At 44.0% G+C, this 19,334-nt stretch overlaps 1 protein-coding gene across 5 annotated transcripts; it reads left to right on the forward strand.

Annotated features, from left to right (window-relative positions):
* Positions 1 to 959: 959 nt before the first annotated feature.
* On the forward strand, positions 960 to 19,249 carry LOC121066008 (KAT8 regulatory NSL complex subunit 1-like). Of its 5 annotated transcripts, none has more exons than XR_005817458.1 (9): positions 960 to 3,502; positions 4,346 to 4,717; positions 8,665 to 9,188; positions 10,884 to 11,049; positions 12,140 to 12,304; positions 14,092 to 14,135; positions 14,169 to 14,297; positions 14,996 to 15,717; positions 16,697 to 16,742. XR_005817458.1 is itself a non-coding variant. In XM_040549330.1 (9 exons), the coding sequence occupies exons 4-9, from the start codon at positions 8,814 to 8,816 to the stop codon at positions 15,026 to 15,028; spliced, it is 912 nt and encodes a 303-aa protein (XP_040405264.1). In that variant the 5' UTR covers positions 960 to 2,010; positions 3,301 to 3,502; positions 4,346 to 4,717; positions 8,665 to 8,813; the 3' UTR covers positions 15,029 to 19,249. The 5 variants fall into 5 exon arrangements, 1 of the variants encoding a protein (XP_040405264.1); XR_005817460.1 differs by having other exon boundaries at positions 14,996 to 15,112; XR_005817459.1 differs by lacking the exon at positions 16,697 to 16,742 and having other exon boundaries at positions 14,996 to 15,112; positions 15,237 to 16,689.
* The last annotated feature ends 85 nt before the right edge of the window (positions 19,250 to 19,334 follow it).

Consider the following 19,334-nt stretch of genomic DNA (forward strand, 5'->3'; position numbering starts at 1 on the left):
TCATTCTGCTCTTACAAAACAAACAAAAAAAATTGCACGATAGTACCCTGAAGGATACTTGATGTTGTCAGATTATTCCCTCAGGAAGTACTGTGATTGTGCTACTGCTCTTTCTGTGATGTGTGTTTTGATTGTTTCAGTTTTATTACCCCATTTTTTCCCCAAAAGTCCTGATTTGTTTGGTGAACTGGATGCTGATAACTAAATAGCTAGCTACCTGTTCAATGTTTTCTTTGTGTTTCAGCCTGTGTCCTGGCCATAAAAACTGCGTGCTGTTTGGAACATTGCTAGGAAGAAACAATTATTTTTTTAACTACAGCAGAAGCCGTAAGGTCTGAGTACTTCTGGGAGCGCTGGTGTGAGTAACAACCAGCTTCAGCCCGAGCAGTTGGCTTGAGAGAGCCATGAACAGCTGCAGCTGCTCTGGAGGTTCCCTACGTGGTCTGTACTGTTATATCAGTTTTTTTTTATCACACTCAATCTGCATATCTGTCATGAAATAGCGTACCTAAAGGAATGTCATTATTTCCAATTCAGAATTAGTGCAGAAACATAATGAAATACTGACTTTGGAAGAGGTAGTAGCTTAAAAAAAGAATGGAATCAGCAGCAGGTGGGGTTTTTCACTTCTGGCTTCGTCTTGATGTACTCTCGGCTGCTTTGCATCCCTCCAAAGCAGGAGAAACGAGGGGCCCGTCCAATGGGGCACACCTGGCAGAAGCTTGTAGTTTTGTACTGTTTTATTCTCCCTACTTCTAGATCCTTTGTGTAATTACCTTTCATTTAATGAGATGTTGATGTTCTTTGCTCTATTACTAGTTAATCTCCAGCAGTTTTTTTAGAAGCTAAGACTTGAAGCAGAAGAAAGGTGACTTCTAGTGGGCCGTTGTAGCTTAAGAGTTGATGTGCTCCTGTACGTTGATCTTTCTCATGTCAGTCTGTGGCAGACTTGATATATTTTGAAATTTAACTTTTTTTTTTTTTTTTTCAACCGATCTGTGGAAACTCTTATTTTCTAATTTTGGGGACTTGTTAATATGGTAGCTACTCTCCAGTACTGTGGAAAACTAGGTGTGTGGATTCTACACCTGGCAGATTCGTACCTTCTGGCAATATGCCTAGGCTAATGGCAAAAGTAAGTGGAGTTACTCTTCTGGCTGCAAAGAATCGTTGTAATGCCAGGCCGGGACTCTGAAACAGCAGTGCTGTACCACGTTGCTTACCTTATGTGTCAGTTTGCTTAAACACAGGTTCTGTGCGGATTATTGCCATGCCTGTCTCTTGGCTACTCTTGCTCTGGGGGCAGAAGGCAAAATCTGCTTCGCGGGGTCATCCCAGCTTTAGTTGCTGAGGTGCTGCAGTACAGCAGTTGTCGAGGCTGTGGGAAGTGTGATGTGCCCAAGATGCTGATGTTGGTGATAATTGCATAATGGTAACAGTAAATGTAATATATGCTTCACTAATTATCCGTATGAATGCTCCCACAGGTTGTCTTGTGTTTTTTTCCAGAATGCTTGATGTCTGATATAATTAGTTTTATGATTTTTCCCAAGAGCAATATAGTACTAACAGTTGCCTGCTGTTACAGATCGACTCCTGTTTCATAGTATAGGCATTTTCTTTTCCTACGGACAGATTCCTTTTTCGTTTTCTTTTCCTAGTTTTCCATACAACTAAAATCAGAAGAAGCACTGGTAGTAAAGGAATTTGGCTTTTAAGATTCCAGTGGCAATATTTCATTTCTGTCCCTTTGGGTGTTCTGGGACTCCCCTGGATTTGAGAGATTCAGTAAGGGTACATGTTAAGAATTCATTTCTTAATTTTTTGCAGTTGACTCTCCTGGACCAGTTGGGAAGCATCAACCCAGCCCTTTGAGATGTTAATGGAATATGTAAGCAAACCTAGAACCGTGTTCTTCGGGGGGAAGACCAAAGACTGCAAGCCGGGCAGGCGGCCTGGTGCGCCTTGCACACGCGCTCCCCTGTTCTCCCTCCGTTACGGTGCAGCCAGGTGAGAAGGTGAGGTGCTGTACCCAGCCCTGCACGGCCAAGGAGTCTGTGGGCAGAGCCTTCTGCAGCCCCTTACCGCAGGGCTCTACCTTCCCTGAACACTGGTAGGGTTACGGGTTCTGAGGCCAAAGGGGGAAATCTGTGGAAGCTTTCAATTCTCTTTGATACAACTCGAATGCTATGGAAAATAATGACTCCCAAGGGCCCTAGACTTTCATAACATCAACGTCTTATACAGCACAACAAAATACAGGAAAACAGTAACTTTTCAGAAGCTTTCAGTCTTTTCTAAATAACTGGAACTTGTGCTAGCTGTATGTCAGTATTTCTTTAACCCAATTAGCTTATGATTATCTTTAATTCGCTGTAAAGCAGTTACTGTTCTCAGGCAGTTATGATGTTTACACAGAGATGAATGCAAATGCATGAAATACGTTGATTGTTCTGCATAATATTTCCCTCCATGCACAAGTATGTGCATAATTATAGCACAGGTGCTATACAGCGTAGACCACAGCGAATAACCTTAACTCTCCCCTTAAGGAATGCTGACCTTCCAGCTACCTTCTGCACTATTCTTCTGTTAAGGAGATATTTTGCTGGTATGAAAACCTATTAAGCTACTGGTAAGTATATTGAAGATTGTCAAGAGAAGTAGCTTAGTGTCCCAAGTGTTTTTTTTATGCCACGGGGCGTACACCGGTGAAGACGAAGAGGCTATGTGACTGGAGCAGTAGAAACTGAACTGCAATGTGGCCAGCTCTCCTCACCCATGATAAAAAGGAAAAAGTGTGGAAGGAGAATGGTAGGCTTAATCGTGGCAATTATCATCTCCTGAGCAATGCTCGTTAATTACTGCCATGCTGTTCTAAATAGTCTAAACTCTCAGAATACTCTAGAGTAGCAGTCACCAGTGCCCGGTGGTCCACGACCAACACCAGGTAATGTGGTGAGGTCAGCGCTGTGCCTTGATTTTCTTTTTGCTGACCTCAGTTATGATTTCCTGTACCTGTGAGCTCTGGAGGACCTTGGAAGCAGCACATTAATTTTGAACCATGGTCATGGACGACTCTCTAAACAACAACAAAAAAAACAAATAGCATTGATGGTAATGCTTCTGCCCTAAGCTGCTTTCCCTTGTCTAGAGAGGATAGTGTTAAATTCTGGATTAGTGATATTGCCATAGAAATATAGCTTCTCATTGTTGCTTCCCTATTAGAGCATTCTTAAGAAATAATTTGTTGTGCTGTGACTTCTGTGAGTGAAGTTCAATGTCACTCTTTATCCCCAGGGCCCAGTAGTCCTTGGTGGTGACTGGCAGCCTGGAGACCTAATGCAGCACCGGGGCCGATTGGGTTCAGTGTCACTGGCGGCCTCCAGAATGAATAAACAGCTCTCACCTTCATCTCCTACCCCAAAGTGCCCTGTAGGAGATGCTGTTACTTCTTGTTTCCTGTATAACGTGGAGAAGCAGGTCAGCAATCAAGAACCACGTAATTGTGCAATGATGGAAGTGAAAAAATATTTTCATTGTTAAACCAAGTCTTAAATCAACGGCAATGTGATTTGTGAAAGCAATTTTATAAATCACATTGAATAATTTGATCTTATTGTACTATTTTAATGTTTCTTTAACTTTTTTTTTTTGATATTTTAAATTTTCTTGTACACTAATGTATCATCTGATATCGGTTTACCAGTAATTTGTACTTGGTGTGTGATAACTGCACTTGCTTCACCTTTTGCTTTTTGAAATCTTGTGGTTTTGTGTGTTCTTAAAGTCTTGCTTCTGTCAGATTGAGTAGATAAATGTTGTTAAAAAAGGAATTTTAAAGCCTTGTTTCATCTTTGGAGCACTAGGAAGTGGTTATAAAGGATAAATTATTGACTTACAAATTTGCATGCCCATTGAATCTGTGCCACAAAGAAAAGAGCACTTGGTGCAGGAAACTTTGAATAATCCAATGGCAGTAACAAGATATTTTATATATTTATCATTTATAACTTTTATATATTTTAACAAAATGTTTTATTGAAATTGTACCTGCCAAATATTTTTCTCTAAAACAATGCCTATTAAAAAAAAACAAACAAACTGACTGAATAGTTAAATTCTGCAAAATTTGCAAGCAAATTCTTGCAGGTATTCCTAGTGGAAGACACAGGACGGCCTGGCGATGTATCTATAACTATGTTCATCTCTCGGAGTAGAGAGTAAGGAGGAGGAATGGAAATTCCTCTTGGTAAAGTGGATATTTTGCCTGTTCTACATGCGAGACCCAAAACTCCACTGCGTTCACCGCTTACAACTACCTTTTTATTTGTTTTATTTCCAGAAAGTTGGAAGATCAATTTTATTTGGGGGGTGAGGGGCCTGGGACAGAGCAGAGGAGAGCATCACGAATCTTTCTTCTGAGTTGTTTGGGTGTAGTGCCTGGACTGCAGTGCTTCTGCTAAAATCTGTCAGAGCAGCTGTTTCCTCTTGAAGGAGAGACAAAAAGAGTATTTGTAATATCTTGATGTCTGAGAATTACCCGTGCATTCCTGTGCGGTGCCCTCCACCACCGGTATCTGATAGATGAAATCAGTAATTCCCAACCAGCTCGTAAGCATCGTGGTGCTGGAGAGGCTTTGTGATCAGTGCAGACAGCGATCTTTTCATCACCTGTGGTTTCAGGCTGAAGTTCTCCAGGAAATATTGTTTACAGGTCAGTGGAAGTTTAAAGATAATTTCAACTGAAATTGACTTTGCAACAGCAGCTTTTAGCTGGCTGTCACGCTCTGCTATAAAGTCACATACTACTTAGCTGGCAGATGTATTTTTTTCCTCCTCAGTGAGTAAGATAGAACCTGAAAGGTGGTGGAGTCTGATCCGAATTTCTCTGTTTATACATTTTCGCGTGGAACAAACTATAGGATTCATTGTTATTGGACACTGTAGAGATGAACGGTTTCAAAAGTTGACTGGAGAAGTTGAGAAATGCACTGAGAACTATTCAGTACAGAGATGTTACTTCTGGCTCAAAAGGTCCTTGAACGGGAAGTTGCTGGAAGGTGCAGAACATGCAGGCAGAGCATTAACACCTTCTGCGTGGGTGTACGTTTTTTCCTAGACATCAGCTGGTTTCCATTCTTAAGAATCTTTTTGGGCTAGTATCTCTTGATGCAAATTGATGCAGCTCTTCTCTTAGCGGGCAAAAGGGGGGAAATTTGCCTGAATTGTATTTGGCAAATCCATAATGCCTGTGGCTGTTTTTAACCAAGACAGTTGCCTCTGAAAGACTCCAGGCTGAGCAGCCCCAGCTCTCCCGGCCTCTCCTCACAGCAGAGGGGCTCCGGGCCCTGCGGCATCTTCCTGGCCCCGCACCGGGCTCTCCCCAGCGCGTCCAGCTCCCTCCTGGACCGGGGGCCCAGCACCGGACCCCGCACCCCAGGGGTGTCTCACCAGCACGGAGCAGAGGGGCAGGGTCCCCTCTCTTGACCTGCTGGCGATGCTTTGCCTCATGCAGCCCAGACCACAGTTAGCCTTCTTGGCAGCAAGGGCACGCTGCTGCCTCGTGGTCAACTTGCTGTCCGCCAGGACTCGTAGGTCCCTCCTGTGTTTTTGTTAGGGAACAGATTTTCTTTCATAGGTGGCTTTGGTAAAGGTTGTACTTGCTGTATTCAACCTGTAAAATTAGCTTGCATTTTTAATGTTGCTAGTGTCAGCCTAGAATTGAATCGGTGGCAGTAGAATGAGAGAACAGCAAGCGTAGATTACTCCAAGTGTACATTCATATATTTTTGTATTTCTGCTAGTGATCAATAGCTTAACCAGTTCCTAACAGATTATTCCCGTGCTTCACACAGTAGCACTGCTGATCTTCTAAAAGTGGCTGTTTCAGTTCTTGCCCTTTAATTCTGCAGATAATAAGCCTCATTTTCTGTTGACTTGTGTTATAGAAATCCAGAGGATTCTGGAGGTATTAGACCAAATTATAAGCTTCTAAATCTGTTTAAATGGCAATCTTAATCCACAGTTGCTTGCAACGTGGTATATCAGGTCTCTGTCGTACTTCACGGTGACTACACGTTTAACTCCTCAGCCCAGCTGAAATAATACTTCCCGCTTTCTGTATTCCATGACGTTTTACGCTTGCTCCCCTTGCAATTTGTCTTAATCACAAGGAAGGCGTTATATTTTGTGTCACAAAGTTTGGTAAAAGACACTGTATTGGTAGTGCATGCGGCTTGTAACACGTGAAAAGAAAAACAAAGGGCTGAGGAGCTGGGATGCCAACCGGGTGGTCACCCTTCAGCTAATGCAAGCTCCGGGCTTCTGCTGGCTCTCAGTAACAGCTAGTGCCACAGAAGGGCTGGAGAGAAGAGTTTCTATCTTTCTATGCCCTCCCTTGGAGGAATACCCCCACGTTCCCTTACCAAGAGGGCACATCTCTTCGTAGGGCAGGCTGTGACTAATAGTTTTATTAGGATGAGTGTGTCGCCTGAATCGGCCTGCTGGGGTAAAAGCAGCTCTGATTTAGTGAGAAGTGCTGGTTGCTGTGCTGCCGACGGGCTGAACAACTGCTCTGTGCTTGGTCTGTTGGAGGCAGGTGTGCAAGCAGGACAAGGAGCAGCAGGAGAACTGCCAGGAGCAGGGTTTGTGGCAGGATTTGTGGCAGCATTAGTGCTGCAAAGGCAAAAGGGAGTTGGGGCCGTTGCTTTTTGCCTCTAGCTCTGGCTGGTGAAGAGGGAAAGAAGGGGTATGGCTCAGCAGCCAGGCTTCCCTTCTTGTTACCTCGGACCTGCTGTCGTTTGCTGTGTAAAACCCGAGTCTTGATCTGTTTAGGTCTGGTCGCCTTAGTTCCCGCTTGTTACTCCCCAGCCTGTTTATCAAATACTGCATAAGGCAGTGTTTGCACTAATATCTTAAGCACAGTGTGTTCAGCTTACAGTGGTGGTTCTGTCTTTGCCTCTGGTACGTAAATGCTTTTAAGATTTTTTTCCTCAGTGCTGTTTGCTCCTCTGTAGAATCGGCTGGGTGCTTGAGGCGGGGGGTGATTCTCTAATAGGTGGACTCTGGAAAATCTTTAAGATCATCTGATGTAGCTAGCTCCCATCCCAAGATATGTGTGAAACTATAAGTGCCCAAACTGGAATTTTTGTCATGCGCTAGGAATTTGTACCCCCATCGTAGCAGTAGAGACCAGGTGGTTTTGAGCACATTTGAAATGAGGACTTCTGGCTTGGAACTCGTAAAATAAGTTTCTGAGGATAGTTCCGGTGCAGCGTGGTAGAATCTATCTTTGATCACTCCTGAACAAGTAGATACATATAACACAAACCCAAAATGTAAATGTTTTGTCTCCAGCTTTTCTAATTAAAAAGCTTTCCCTCTGCTTGTGTTGGAAACAGTTCAAAGTAACCTGCTTGTCTTGTTTCTGTGAATCTAGTGATGGTGTTTGAAGCTTCTCTTGGAAGGAAGGATTTGCTATCTCACTTGTGTAGATTTTGAAAGTGTGTATTTTACAAGCTATGCCATATATTTTAAAAGCTTCTTAATACAAAGTTTTATTCAACAGTCAGAAGAGAATAAAAGCCCTAAAATTCCTCTCTATGTAGCTTTGATACATTGAGCTTCCTGTTCAACACAAAGTAATAGAAATTTCTCAAACTCTTATTTTCAAGAGCTTCTTGGAGACAAGACTTCATTAGAATGCACTTTGACTGCAAGTTCTGGGACATCTTGAGTGCAAGGGGACACCTTGAATGCTCCCTCTTCCCTCTGCGGGCGGTGAGGCCCTGGCGCAGGCTGCCCCCAGGAGCTGTGGGTGCCCCATCCCTGGCAGTGCCCAAGGCCAGGCTGGATGGGGCTGGGGGCAGCCGGGGCTGGGGGCAGGGGACCCTGGGCATGGCAGGGGGTGGCCATGGGGGGCTTTGGGGTCCCTTCCCACCCAGACCCTGCCACGGTTCTAAGTTTAAAAGTGTTTTCTAAAACTGAGCTTTCACAGTGCACTGAAACGCTCACACCTGTGAGTTATCCATGATAAACTAAAGATATATCTTTAGACTTTCTTAGTCTGGTTATCGCTAGCTTTTATTGGGTCACTGGGTGTGTTCGTAACCAAAAATTCACAGTGGAATTCTCATGCTAATTTGTGAAAATAGGTAGAAGTATTGGGAAGTTGCAAATCAATTACCCATGTCTGTATTTTTTTTCTCACGCTATTTAGGTGTGGGATGCTGTAAAATTTATAAATTAGCATTGGAAGTTAGTTTTCTTTGTTATGTGACAAACAATAATAGCACAGACATGAACACATGCATACAGGCTTTTGTTGGAGATGAATGTAGTAACTGGTTCTGGCCAGCAACCTTCCTTTCTTGTTCCACGTGACATGGAAAGGAACTGTGCAGTGGTGGCCTGGTTCCAGAGGCCTGGACAAAGCTGCAGCCCAGCAGTCCTGGCCAGCTGGATGATGATGTGAAGGTCTTGTAACAACACACTTCTACAGGTAGCTCTGGAATGAGGGTGCTGCGAGGCAACAAATCTACTTGTTGAAATCTAAGATCAGAATTAACCATAACTTTGTAGCGAACAGAGAAATAGAATGTTTGCCAGTGTCATTTTTTAATGTAAAATAAGTCACTTGTTTCTTATCAGCTGATAATTAAGCTGCTGACTGAAGTGATGTTGAAGAAGGAATACATGTTATTAGTGGCTACCACATCTGCATTGGCTGTAAGACTTTCAGCCCTTAACTAACAAAAATGTAGTCATTAAGACCCCTCAGGTCCATTCCTACGTTGAGAATTTAGAAATTTATGTATCCCTTGAGGGAAAATTTAGCCAAGACTAACAGTGTGCTGAGAACAGAAATGCAAGCATTAGCTGCTGATGTAAATGCTACGGACTCTGGGCATCACCGCCACAGTAACCGGGTCCTGCAGCTTGCTGCTCTCGCCCTGGGATGGTTATTTTTCATTTGGTTGCAGTCTGCATACTGGCTCCTGCAGCAGCACTTCGCAGATCAGCTTGAAAGTTGCAGAGATTTGGCGAACAAAAGCAGTTTAACAGCCTCGCTCCTACAGCAGCAGTACCAGACAGTACCTGCACTGCTGCTGGAATCCGCCAAGTTTGCACATATAAAAAAACGTGAGCTTGTCCGAGCTACCGCTGTGTCTCACTTCAGCAGGAAGGTAAGTGGAAGTTTTGCCCTGTGGTTACTCAACTATGCTGCATTTTTATTTAGAATATGTAGTTTCATTTTTAGCAGAAACTGTCATGATGTTAGACTCTGGTCTAATAATTTTCTAAGCACTTCCCTAAAATTTATATTCCCAAATATTTTTTTTAAAAAAAGTTGCTAGTTCTTTATTTAACTATGGCTCAGAAACTGATTTAGAAATCTAAGTTTTTAATAACCAGGTAACTGTTTCCTGAATAATGATGGCCAGAGCATACCTCAAACTTTTAGCCTGGCAGCAACCTTCTGCCATTTACCTTTGTGGAGCTGATTATCTTGGAGTTGTCCATGGAGAAGAGAAAAAGGAGGGGGGAAAAATAGAAACAACAAAAACAGCCAGCACAACCCCCCCCCCCCCCCCCCCCACAAAACCCCAACCCACTCAGAAATATATAAGCTTAATTAAGACTTGCCATGTGATTGAGTGTAAGTGGGTTATCATTACTCAGTTCTGAGATATCAGGCCTGATGAGATAAGCACCCTTTGGATGCAAGCTGTGCGATGGTGAGTTACTTGATAACTGAAGATGTCTAATAGGTTAATTCTGACAAAGAAAGTCTGTGGTCAGATGCAGTGGTAGTTCAGTACCCCGCTCGTATCTTTTTTGCTTACTTGTAGCCTTTTTCATTTACAAGTAATTTGATGAATACAAGTATTCATTTACGAGTAATTGAATGAATTACAGTGAATTAGCAAGCTGCAGATCAAGACAAAAAGGTTGTTACTCTTTCTAGTCTGATATTCTGTTTTGTCAGAGCACAAAGCTGATGTGACTTAATTCAGCCTGCGTAGGCTATAGGTAAAAGCACTATTTGTACCCCCTCTCCTGGTTTGTCTGATCTCAGAACACCTGTACAGTTTTAGGGAAAGGGGCATTAAGTGTGTCTTAGCAACAGCGAGGGGAAAAAATGGTTGAGCAAACTACCGGGGCTATTTCAGTTGCAGCTTATACTCCAGATAGACAAGTGAGCTAAAAATGGAGAAGAAGACAATGTTGGTCAAAATGACAGATGCTGCTGTTAGTGGATGGCTGGCCTAGCAGTTTTATCCTTTTTTTTTTTTGTAAGCATCAGAGCTGTAAGGAGCTTTTAAGGAAAATGAGAACGAGCAGCATGGGAAAAGGCATGGATATGTTTGAAGTGTGCTTTTTTATTAAAAAAATATAAAATTAAAAAAAAAAGCAAACAAGTATTGTGGATTCACTAGAGTTGCAAAGTAACAGCCCTGTTGGTTTTGAAATAGAAAAGTACAGACCAACAGTAAACGAGTCCCTTAATGCCCTTAATTATTTTGATATGGTAGCTCATCCATGGTCAAGATGAGAAACAGCCTGTTGTAGTACTCCTGCACTCCAGTTTTAAAACATTTCTGACTCTTGGCGTTATTTTTCACCCTGCAAATCTGCTGCTTGTTCCTGTTAGTTGTGCTGGGGTCTGTGTATTTGTGACTGTCTCCTCAGCCTGGAGAAGGTTATGCCAGAGAGGTGCCTTTCAGTTTTTCAAAACTTGCCAGACCTTAGTTTTTCTGTGAATGGAAACTAGTGTACGTGTAGAATGCAGACTGGAAGTACTAGGTCTAAATTTCAGTTTTATTTATTAAATCTGAAGCGTGCTTCCTGTTCCAAATGTTTGATCTTTCTTCTGCTAGCTGCTGAAACCTCTCACCATGAAGTGCAGATGTGAATGGCCCAACTCTTGCATCCTGTGTAGCTGCAAAACCTCTCCCCAGTCAATAGACCCCGATACCACGTCACTAGGAGAGCAGATAGCCCTGCTGGACTCTGGCTTCCATCCCATACTGTCCTTACCTCATGGTGAGTGAAAGAGGATCCCTTACTGTGCCATTGCACTCTTTGCTCTTCCTCCTTACATAAAGGAGGTTTAAAAATATGTGAATTGAATTGTAACCGTGTTTCTGGAGGATAATAAAAATCAGTCAGTGACGTTCTGCAGCTCACCTACAGACACCCTGTCTTCAGTGCAAGAAGGATGCAGTCCAGAGATCTCTGAGCCTACGAGACCATGCTGTGCCTTGGCTCGTGTCTGAGGCGATTGCCGTAACTAGCTTACTGTAGGCTAGATCACTTCTTGTAGAACCAGCTCTGTGCCTTCTCTAAGGGATAGTCTAATTCTGGAGACTTGCAGACTGATTATTTTAAGTTCCTTTTAACCCTCTGCCCTGGAGAGCTACTTGAAAGACTCAAAATCTAACACTGCTTTTAACAGGCTGTGTGGTGGTTGTTTGGCAGACCCCTGGCACCAACTTTGTTTGTGTGAAATCACTGAGTCTGACAGGCTCTTCACTGAAACACTGGTGGCCTTTTCAGTGTGTTCTGTACTAGTATGAGCTATGCTTCCCAGTGCCGTGGAACATAACGTTTAGTTTCTGTTCAAATATCTGAAGACTGCAGCACCGTCAGTGCCTTTAACCGTGGGAGGAGAATGTGCACTACAGAGTTTTTGAGCAGGTTAAGGGGACCACGAGGAAAATACCCTTCTGACGGTGCAACTACAAAAGCCTATCTCCACAGTTATTTTTTTTATAACTTACTTAAATCTCTCAGCTCCTCGAATAAGGCTGCAAACAAGTGCCAAGCAGGATGTAGCTGGCTATCGTTCAGTTCAGTGCGCTGCAGGGGTGGGAAGGCTCAGATGCCAGGTGTCTGGTCCAGGCTGTCAGGCTGCCACGAACAGAGGGCCAGGACAGAGGCTGCTGATCTGGGGCCGTGCTCGTGCTCTTCACTCTGTATCCCAGCACCAAAGGGAGGGAAAGCCTGCAATCAACCACGCTTACTTTAGTTCCTGTGTCACTTTATTGTTTTATCAAAGTACTGACAGATGTGCATTGCTAATGATGTGTGTGAAGAGAAATCTTGCGGTCACCAAAATAACTTCTCTTTTCAGGCAGCCCTCTCCACTTACACTTTGAAACCTTATTAAGAGAGGACAGATTGCATAGACTGCTGAGCCATAAACTCAAGACTCTGAAAATGTCCAATTTTGGAAAGAAGCAAGATCCAACTGCCAGTGCATTCCCAAAGCTACCCTCTTCACTTCTGCTTGCCTCCTGTAAGTTAAGTAAAACCAAGTTTGAGGTGATGTTTAAAAAATTAAACGTGGGCTTTTAACCAGTACCTGAGGGCAACCAGTCAAAGTATAATGGAGTCAGCAGCAACCTTTCTTCCAGAGGAACATAACTTTACTCTGTCATATAGTAACGTCCAAGCAACTGAGTCCCGCAATTTGTAAGCTGTAGAAATTCTGACCACCTTGGAAGGATGCATCAATGCTTGCTTGCTTTAGCTAAGACATTTATTATAATTTAAAAAAAGCACCCCTTGCCATTCTTTCTTTCTTTTGTAGGGAAAAGGCAACCCAAAAGGAAGCTTTTATGAACCTTTATTTTAAATCAGATTAAATCAATATTTGTCTAGCAAAATTCTGACATCTTTTTCTCATTCTTCATCAGCCCATGTCAGCTGATGATTTTAAAATGATCGACGGCAGTTTAAGATGAGTGACAGAAGGCTCAAACCAGTTTCAAGCTCAGAAGAGGGAAACCCAGCTAAAACATATCCTAGTTCTTTAATGAACTAGGGTCGGTGTTCCATCTGGCTTTCTTTAAAAGGCATATTTTTATGCCAAATATATATTTTTAAAGTAACGTATACGGCCAGCTTACAGACTGTGCTTTCCTTGACATTCTTGTAATGGGACAATTCCTACACGTGGAGTACTCACTATGTTCTGCGGTTGCTGGTGCAAGCTGTAGTGAACAAACCCGATGGAACTAGGAAAAAAATAACACAAACAAAAGAACCCAACAGCTTTCATGCTGAAAGCACATCAGCAGCCTCAAGCGGTGTTCTTGGCAGTCAGGATGCGAGCTACAACTTCACCAGGTTCAGTCTGAGCGGGGGTAACTTCGCCTTGGATAGGGATTGATCTTATTGCCTAAGAGCAGTGCTGTGGAGATATCATATATCAGTATGATATATCCACAATATATATATCCTTCAATATCAGCTGAGGATGTGATGAACAAATGCAAAGAACCTGTTGGAGGATGTTTGAACAACACACCGGTATAATTCTATCCACTGCTCAGCAGCTATTTGACTTTTAACTGATCCGGTTTTCTTACACCTCTTTCCTTTTTCAAATATGTAGCCGCAAGCTTACACAAAAGCCATTCCTATTCATGGGCAGTATGTATGCAGGGGGTGTGTGAGACACCGACCGTGAAGAGTATGCACTAAGGGATGGTGCAGGAGAACTTTTACATGCTTTTAACTCAAAGATCCTCACAGAGCTCGGTTTGTAGGAAAGATTTGACTAGTGGAGTCATTTGGCACAACAGGCTTAGAAGATTGCTCCATCTGTGGAGCGTGGAATAAGCCAGTCACAAATGGGGAAAAAAAAAAAGTTAACTGATGTAGAAAGAAGTGTATCAAGTTAAGGTTACACAGCACTTCAAAGAAGAACACATTTGTATTAAACTCAGCATGGTTAGTAATTGCAGAGGTCGTTAGAGATGGGACAAGCCTGACGAGTTCTACAGTGAAGTAAGCTTTTTTAAGTGGCTGCATTGTGTACTGTATTTTTGTTCTTGAGGGCTGTAACTTCTTCACCTTCTGCTGTGTTTGGGAAACAACCACCGTTCTTGAGCTGACATGTTCAGTGCTGCAGAGCGTTGGCACTCCGTTTGAGGCTCTTGTGTTACGTTTGTTCTCTAATGCGGTTTTCTGCTCTGTTTTCCCTTGGGGGGATGTAACCTTACAGGGGCAGCAACATAACCAACCGGTCTTAGGTCGGTCTGACTTCACCTTGGTTTTCTGTTCGTCTTTTATGAACAGGTTTGTTGTTCGAAGGGGAAAGGCGGCTCGAAGGAACATCCAGTTTCCATGGATGGAAACATCCAACATGCAGTGGAAACAGCTCTCCTGTTTCCAGTCCTCAGGCACAAAAACCCAGTTCTCTGCACCACGCACTGGCCTCGTCCCCAGAGACTCCTCCAGCCCCTTCTTCCAGTCACATCCCTTTCACTGGCAGCTCGGCGATGGTGAGTTGAAAGAAAAGCTGTGGGAAATTGATCTGAAAAGGGGGAGTAGCCTTAGAGGAACTGGGGAATACCTCTTTTATCTAGCATTGCCTGGGGCTGCAGACACATGGGGAATCCAGATTGGTCTTTACTGCTAATGGACTGCTAGGAAATGCATTTTGGATGTTGTGATTAAATAAACAGCAACAGCTACTTGCTTTTTTCCACAGGCAGCACTTGGCTGGCTGCGTGCCTGCTGCAGTGCTTCCCCAACCAGATCGGTTGGTTTTGAACTTAGTGCTGAGCGCATTCTACTCATTCCTTTTTTTAAGCATGTAGCTAAAAACACATGTTACAGGGTTATTTTAGCTACAAGTTAATAGTAAAGAACTTAATTGCTTAACATATATTTATTTAAAAACTTAATTTTAGCATGTAAAGTGTGGGGGAAGCACACAGTGTAGGGTCATCAGCCTCTTGAAACCTCCTGGAAATGCTGTGAACTCCAAGTGTTCACTGGTCTTAAAATTTGGGTTTGCTTTGGGTATGCTTTTTTTTTTTTTTTTTTTTGGTAAAAATGGGTAAAAGTTGAACTCTCTGCCTTTCCCTCAGTGGGAGCAGCAGTAGGCCTGTCTCTGCTCTCATTATATTTTGAGAGCTTCCTATTTTTGAGACCCCTGCTTCTCTATCAAAGCTGAAATTGTCTGATGTTTTCACAGGTTGGTGAGCAGCGGAGGGGGGAGAGGGACTGACAGATCATCTTGTTCTTAATCCTTACTTCTGGAAAAAGGCCAAAATAGTGTAGTCACCTAGGAGGAACGCTGGAGTGCCTCCAGGTAACTTCAGCTGTAGCAGTTCTCTCTAGTGCTGGTATGCTTTTCTGGTTTTGTCTTACTTCTTTTCCACAGGTGTTTTTTTTTTCTTCTTCTCTTAATGCTTAACTGTTCTCTGCATGCTCAGGATGAGTGGAATGGACAGTGATTGCCCAAGAAGCCATGAGATGCTTAGTTAAAGGACCAATTTAACTAAGCAATTAAAGGACCAATTTAGTTAAAGGACCAACTGGGCCGTGTGACCATCTTGTATAGAACAGATAAAGTAATTTGGCCCAAACCGTGCGTCTCAGCTCACATTTTTCACTGTACAGTGATCTTACTTTTACTTGGGTTTCTTGTTTTACATAACTGTGCTCCAAATGCTGCCTTGGTTTTGGTCCTCATACAAAGCAGATGGCCGATGGGCTGGGCAGCCTCTGCCAGCTCCTCCAGTTACTGGGTTTAATTGCCTTAATGATCTGTACGTGCACTCTTCTACTGGCTTGTGCAGCCCTGAGGCTTGCAACAACTTGCAGTCCCTCTCCGTAAACAGTAGGACCAGAATGATGCTGTCTTGCGGTGAGGATGCCAGATCTTCCCTGGAAATGCTCGACGAAGCAGTAGAGGTGAGGTTACTCTGGGAAGGCGGCGCTTGTCTATTCTCCAGGGTTCTGGCAAAGAAGTATTGGGTTCTTGACATGAAAATAATATCAGTGGTCATAGCAGTATGATACTGTAGCATTGGCGTGTAAAAGCAATGCTAGGAAAAGTTAAAATTGAAACAAGTCTGAAATGGTAGCCTATAGAGGCTGGTAACTATTCACCGAGTTATTTTAGTATTAATGTCAGCTGGCCTTAGCTTGCATGTACTCTTCTAAAAGAATTTCACTGGTACATAAAGTGAACTTCATGAAAGCTGTTTGAGCTACGTACTGCTCAAAGGATACTTCAGCTTCTCTGACTGCCGAGACTTGGGCTGGCTAAAGGATTCAGAGTGGGATAAAGAAACTTTCTTCTTTGTTGTCATTCTAAAATAATACTGACCTGGAGTTTGAGATCACTCCTGGTGTGTGGGACTGAGTTACCTACGTGACAATGAATAGTTTCAGACAGCTGCCCACATCATGAGATAACTACCTTCTGCCAAAAACAGTAAACTTTGCTGTAGATTAATTTCTGAAGCTACCAGAAGAATTGAACTTCCATTTCATCCTTACGAATAATCTTACAAGTACTGTCTTACGCTTCATAGCAGATCTGTCCTGTGTTTGGGCTCAAGTGCGCAGCATTTGCTTTGGAAGCCTTTTCAGATGAGCCTGTGAAAAATAAGGAACCTAGTGGAGGTGGCAAGGCAGTAGTCTTGATACCAATGGATAGCTGAACTGGCGATCCTGGAAACGTCGTGAACTCCAAAGTGTTCACTGATCTTAAAATTTGGGTTTGTTTTGGCACCCTGGCAAACAGCTAGTGTTCTAAATTGAATCTGCTGGACTTTCAGCAGCTGTCAGGGTCTGGGACGAGGTGAATATTGCAGTATTCTTTGAGCATGTGATTCTGGGCTCTTAATTCCAGCAGCTTCTCCTTTCTCTCCTTTTCACTCCACAGAACATACAGCCTTGGGAGCCTCGCACGTTTCCACTTCTGGATTCTGCCTACCAAGGTCTCCTCCTTCACTCAAGTGAGGATAGCTCTGGACAGGCAGACTCTCAGTCCTGGGTTTCTGGTAACAAGTGGGGCACGGGGCCTAACTCCGTACACGCTGTCACACGCAGCTTCACAGGGATGCAGTTTTCAGAAACAAACCTGCACACAGGTGGAAGCTAAAACATAGAGGAGGTCATGGTCCAGCAGCGCAGCCCAGGAAAGCCCAGGTCAGCAAAGATGAACCTGACCGATGGTGAGTGTGAAGTGTTGCTGTGCATGCTGCAGCGTCAAAAGGCTGTCTGCTGGGCTGGTGTGGTGGAGCACAAGCAGTGCGTGGCACTGCTGTGCGTGAGACCTTGTTTCAGCAGCGGATGAGAAGATTCCCAGATCAGGATAGGCTTAGGCACCTGAGGGAGCTACGGTGCTAGACCTCCAAGGGATGGTAACCAATGATAGGATGTGTGGGAAGGGCACTTTGCCTTTCAAAATGTTCTGTGAAGCTCAGATTTCTGGATGTTTGGTTGTTGTTATTCTCCATAAGTGTCCTTCCTTGCAAGTATTTATTTCTGGGTTGGAGTGTTCAGGGGTGGGAGGAGCTCTAGAAAATTGAGGTAAGCCCAGGAATGTTTTTATATCGGGATGATTTTGATGCAGAGCTGTTTTCAGTCTATATTTGATAAAGTGGCAGTAAAATGCCCAAGCGTTGCCTAGACACATTCTGTAAAATAAATTGCTTGACTCAGTGGTACTCTGTGTTTAAGAGTTCGGGTAGCTCAAAGGCTGCCCTCTGCCAGAGGGGTCTGGTTCCCCGTTGTAACAGTGCACTGCAAACCTTCACACAGCCTGCAGACAGGTAACCGCAGCCTGGCAGGTAGGGGTAGGTGGCTTAGTTTGTACCAAGATGCATACAGATGGAGCAGAAGTATGGGGAGTTCAGGAAGAAAAGAAAAAAAAAAAAAAAAAAAGGGAAAAGCTCTAGGGTTAAATGGGGAACCACCACAGCTGTGTGCGGGTTTCTGTTAGTGTTTGTGTGAACCAAGGACTGTGCTCTTTAGGTTGGTTTGAAAAATGTGAAAATTGGAGAAGCCCCCAGCTTTGTCATTCATATTTTTCTGTAATTGAATGAAAACTAAAGCATGGAAGTATACTCAATTTTCTTTACTAGAATTTGACATATTGCATAATTACATACTGATTATTTTCTGCCTGTCACTTGTTGAGTTTTTTATTTTGAATGATGGGATTCACAAATAAAACATTAGTAGCTAAAGTGTTTTCAAAAGAGGAAAATTGGAGAAAATTGCCTCATAATGACTTACTACATAGTACTAGATGTGATTACGGAAAGATATGATAAATCTGAACATACCCAGCAGTGAAGACTTGGTGCAGATTGGTTCACTGCATTTTAGTCCATTTTATTTATTTATTTTTTTTGAAGCCACAATGAGCACTACGTTTTCTTGTGATTTGGCTGTTTACCCATGTCCCTGTCTCTGGCTGAAATCCTTTGTGCTGTGGAAGGAAGCCCAGGACCGTGATCCCAGCTGATGACTGACCCATCCCTGGTGGGTGACCAGCTCTAGTTCTCCCTGAAGAGGAAGACTCTCTGCAACCAACTCTCTGCCTGTTCCCAAGCGATGCTCTATGATCTTCTGATGAAAGCAAGACAACTTCTGCTTAGGATTCACTTGGGAGTTTATTAAAGACCGTCAGGACCAAAACTCGCTATAGGGTAGTTACGTTCGCACCTTATTTACTCTCTAGTTACGTTTCTCAATTTCTCTATCTTCCACTTTTTTATTATTATTTTTTTCCCCCCAAACACTGTTTATTAGATGCTGTTAGATGATGTTCTCTCCTCTGTAAGCTCTACTCACTGAAGGAGCAGTGCACCCAGCCTTGCTGCCTGAAGACGATGGGGCTCTACCACATCCTGTGGTAGCCGATTAGAGAACAAACAGCCTGGGCTGAAGCTGTGTGAGGTAAATGCTTTTTGTTTCTCCACAGGAACACAAGGATTACCTGTCGTATAGCAAGGGTTCAGCTGTTCAGAAACAGGGAAGGGGAAAAAAGAACCTAACTTCCGTAGTTACTGTAACTGTAATTACGGCTCCCAAGGGACAGCTGTGAGGAAGTGTGTGGGTCTGATGGGCACAGTCCCCTGTCCTTAAGCAGGAGGAGCAGATCCAAGAGGGCGCACAGCTCTCCACAGAAGAAAAAACCACCGGGAGCCTAGCAGAGACTTAACGCTTCGCTCCGTGTGAGGAAGCCCGCCGCCACAAGGCGATACCAGAAACAAAGGGGGGCGGCAGAGCAGCGCTGGCTCTACAGGGACCGCTTTCAGCCGAGGTTAACAAGCCGGCAGCGTTCAAGAGCCACCACGGGCCGGGCCGCGAGGGGACACCGAGCCCCTCACACTCCCCCTCAGCCCCGGCGCTCCCGAGGCGGAGCCGGGCGGGAGGCGCAGCGCAGGCGCCAAGATGGCGGCGGCGAGCGCGGGGCCGGTGTGTATGTGTGTGCGGGGGGGGGGGGGGGGGGGGGCGGGGGGGTGAGGGGGGGGGTTTCCCGGCCCCCCCCCCGCGGGGGCGGGGCGGGG

This window comes from Cygnus olor, chromosome 2, assembly GCF_009769625.2.
Source record: "Cygnus olor isolate bCygOlo1 chromosome 2, bCygOlo1.pri.v2, whole genome shotgun sequence".
In the NCBI taxonomy this organism is placed as follows: domain Eukaryota; kingdom Metazoa; phylum Chordata; class Aves; order Anseriformes; family Anatidae; genus Cygnus; species Cygnus olor.

Bases quoted from the DNA above. Each gene is read 5' to 3' on its own strand.
- LOC121066008 (XM_040549330.1), top strand. From the start codon at position 8,814: ATGTATCCCTTGAGGGAAAATTTAGCCAAGACTAACAGTGTGCTGAGA. The intron at 9,189-10,883 runs GTAAGTGGAAGT...TTCTTCTGCTAG, and splicing joins TGTCTCACTTCAGCAGGAAG to CTGCTGAAACCTCTCACCAT. The intron at 14,298-14,995 runs GTGAGTTGAAAG...ATGTTTTCACAG, and splicing joins TCACTGGCAGCTCGGCGATG to GTTGGTGAGCAGCGGAGGGG.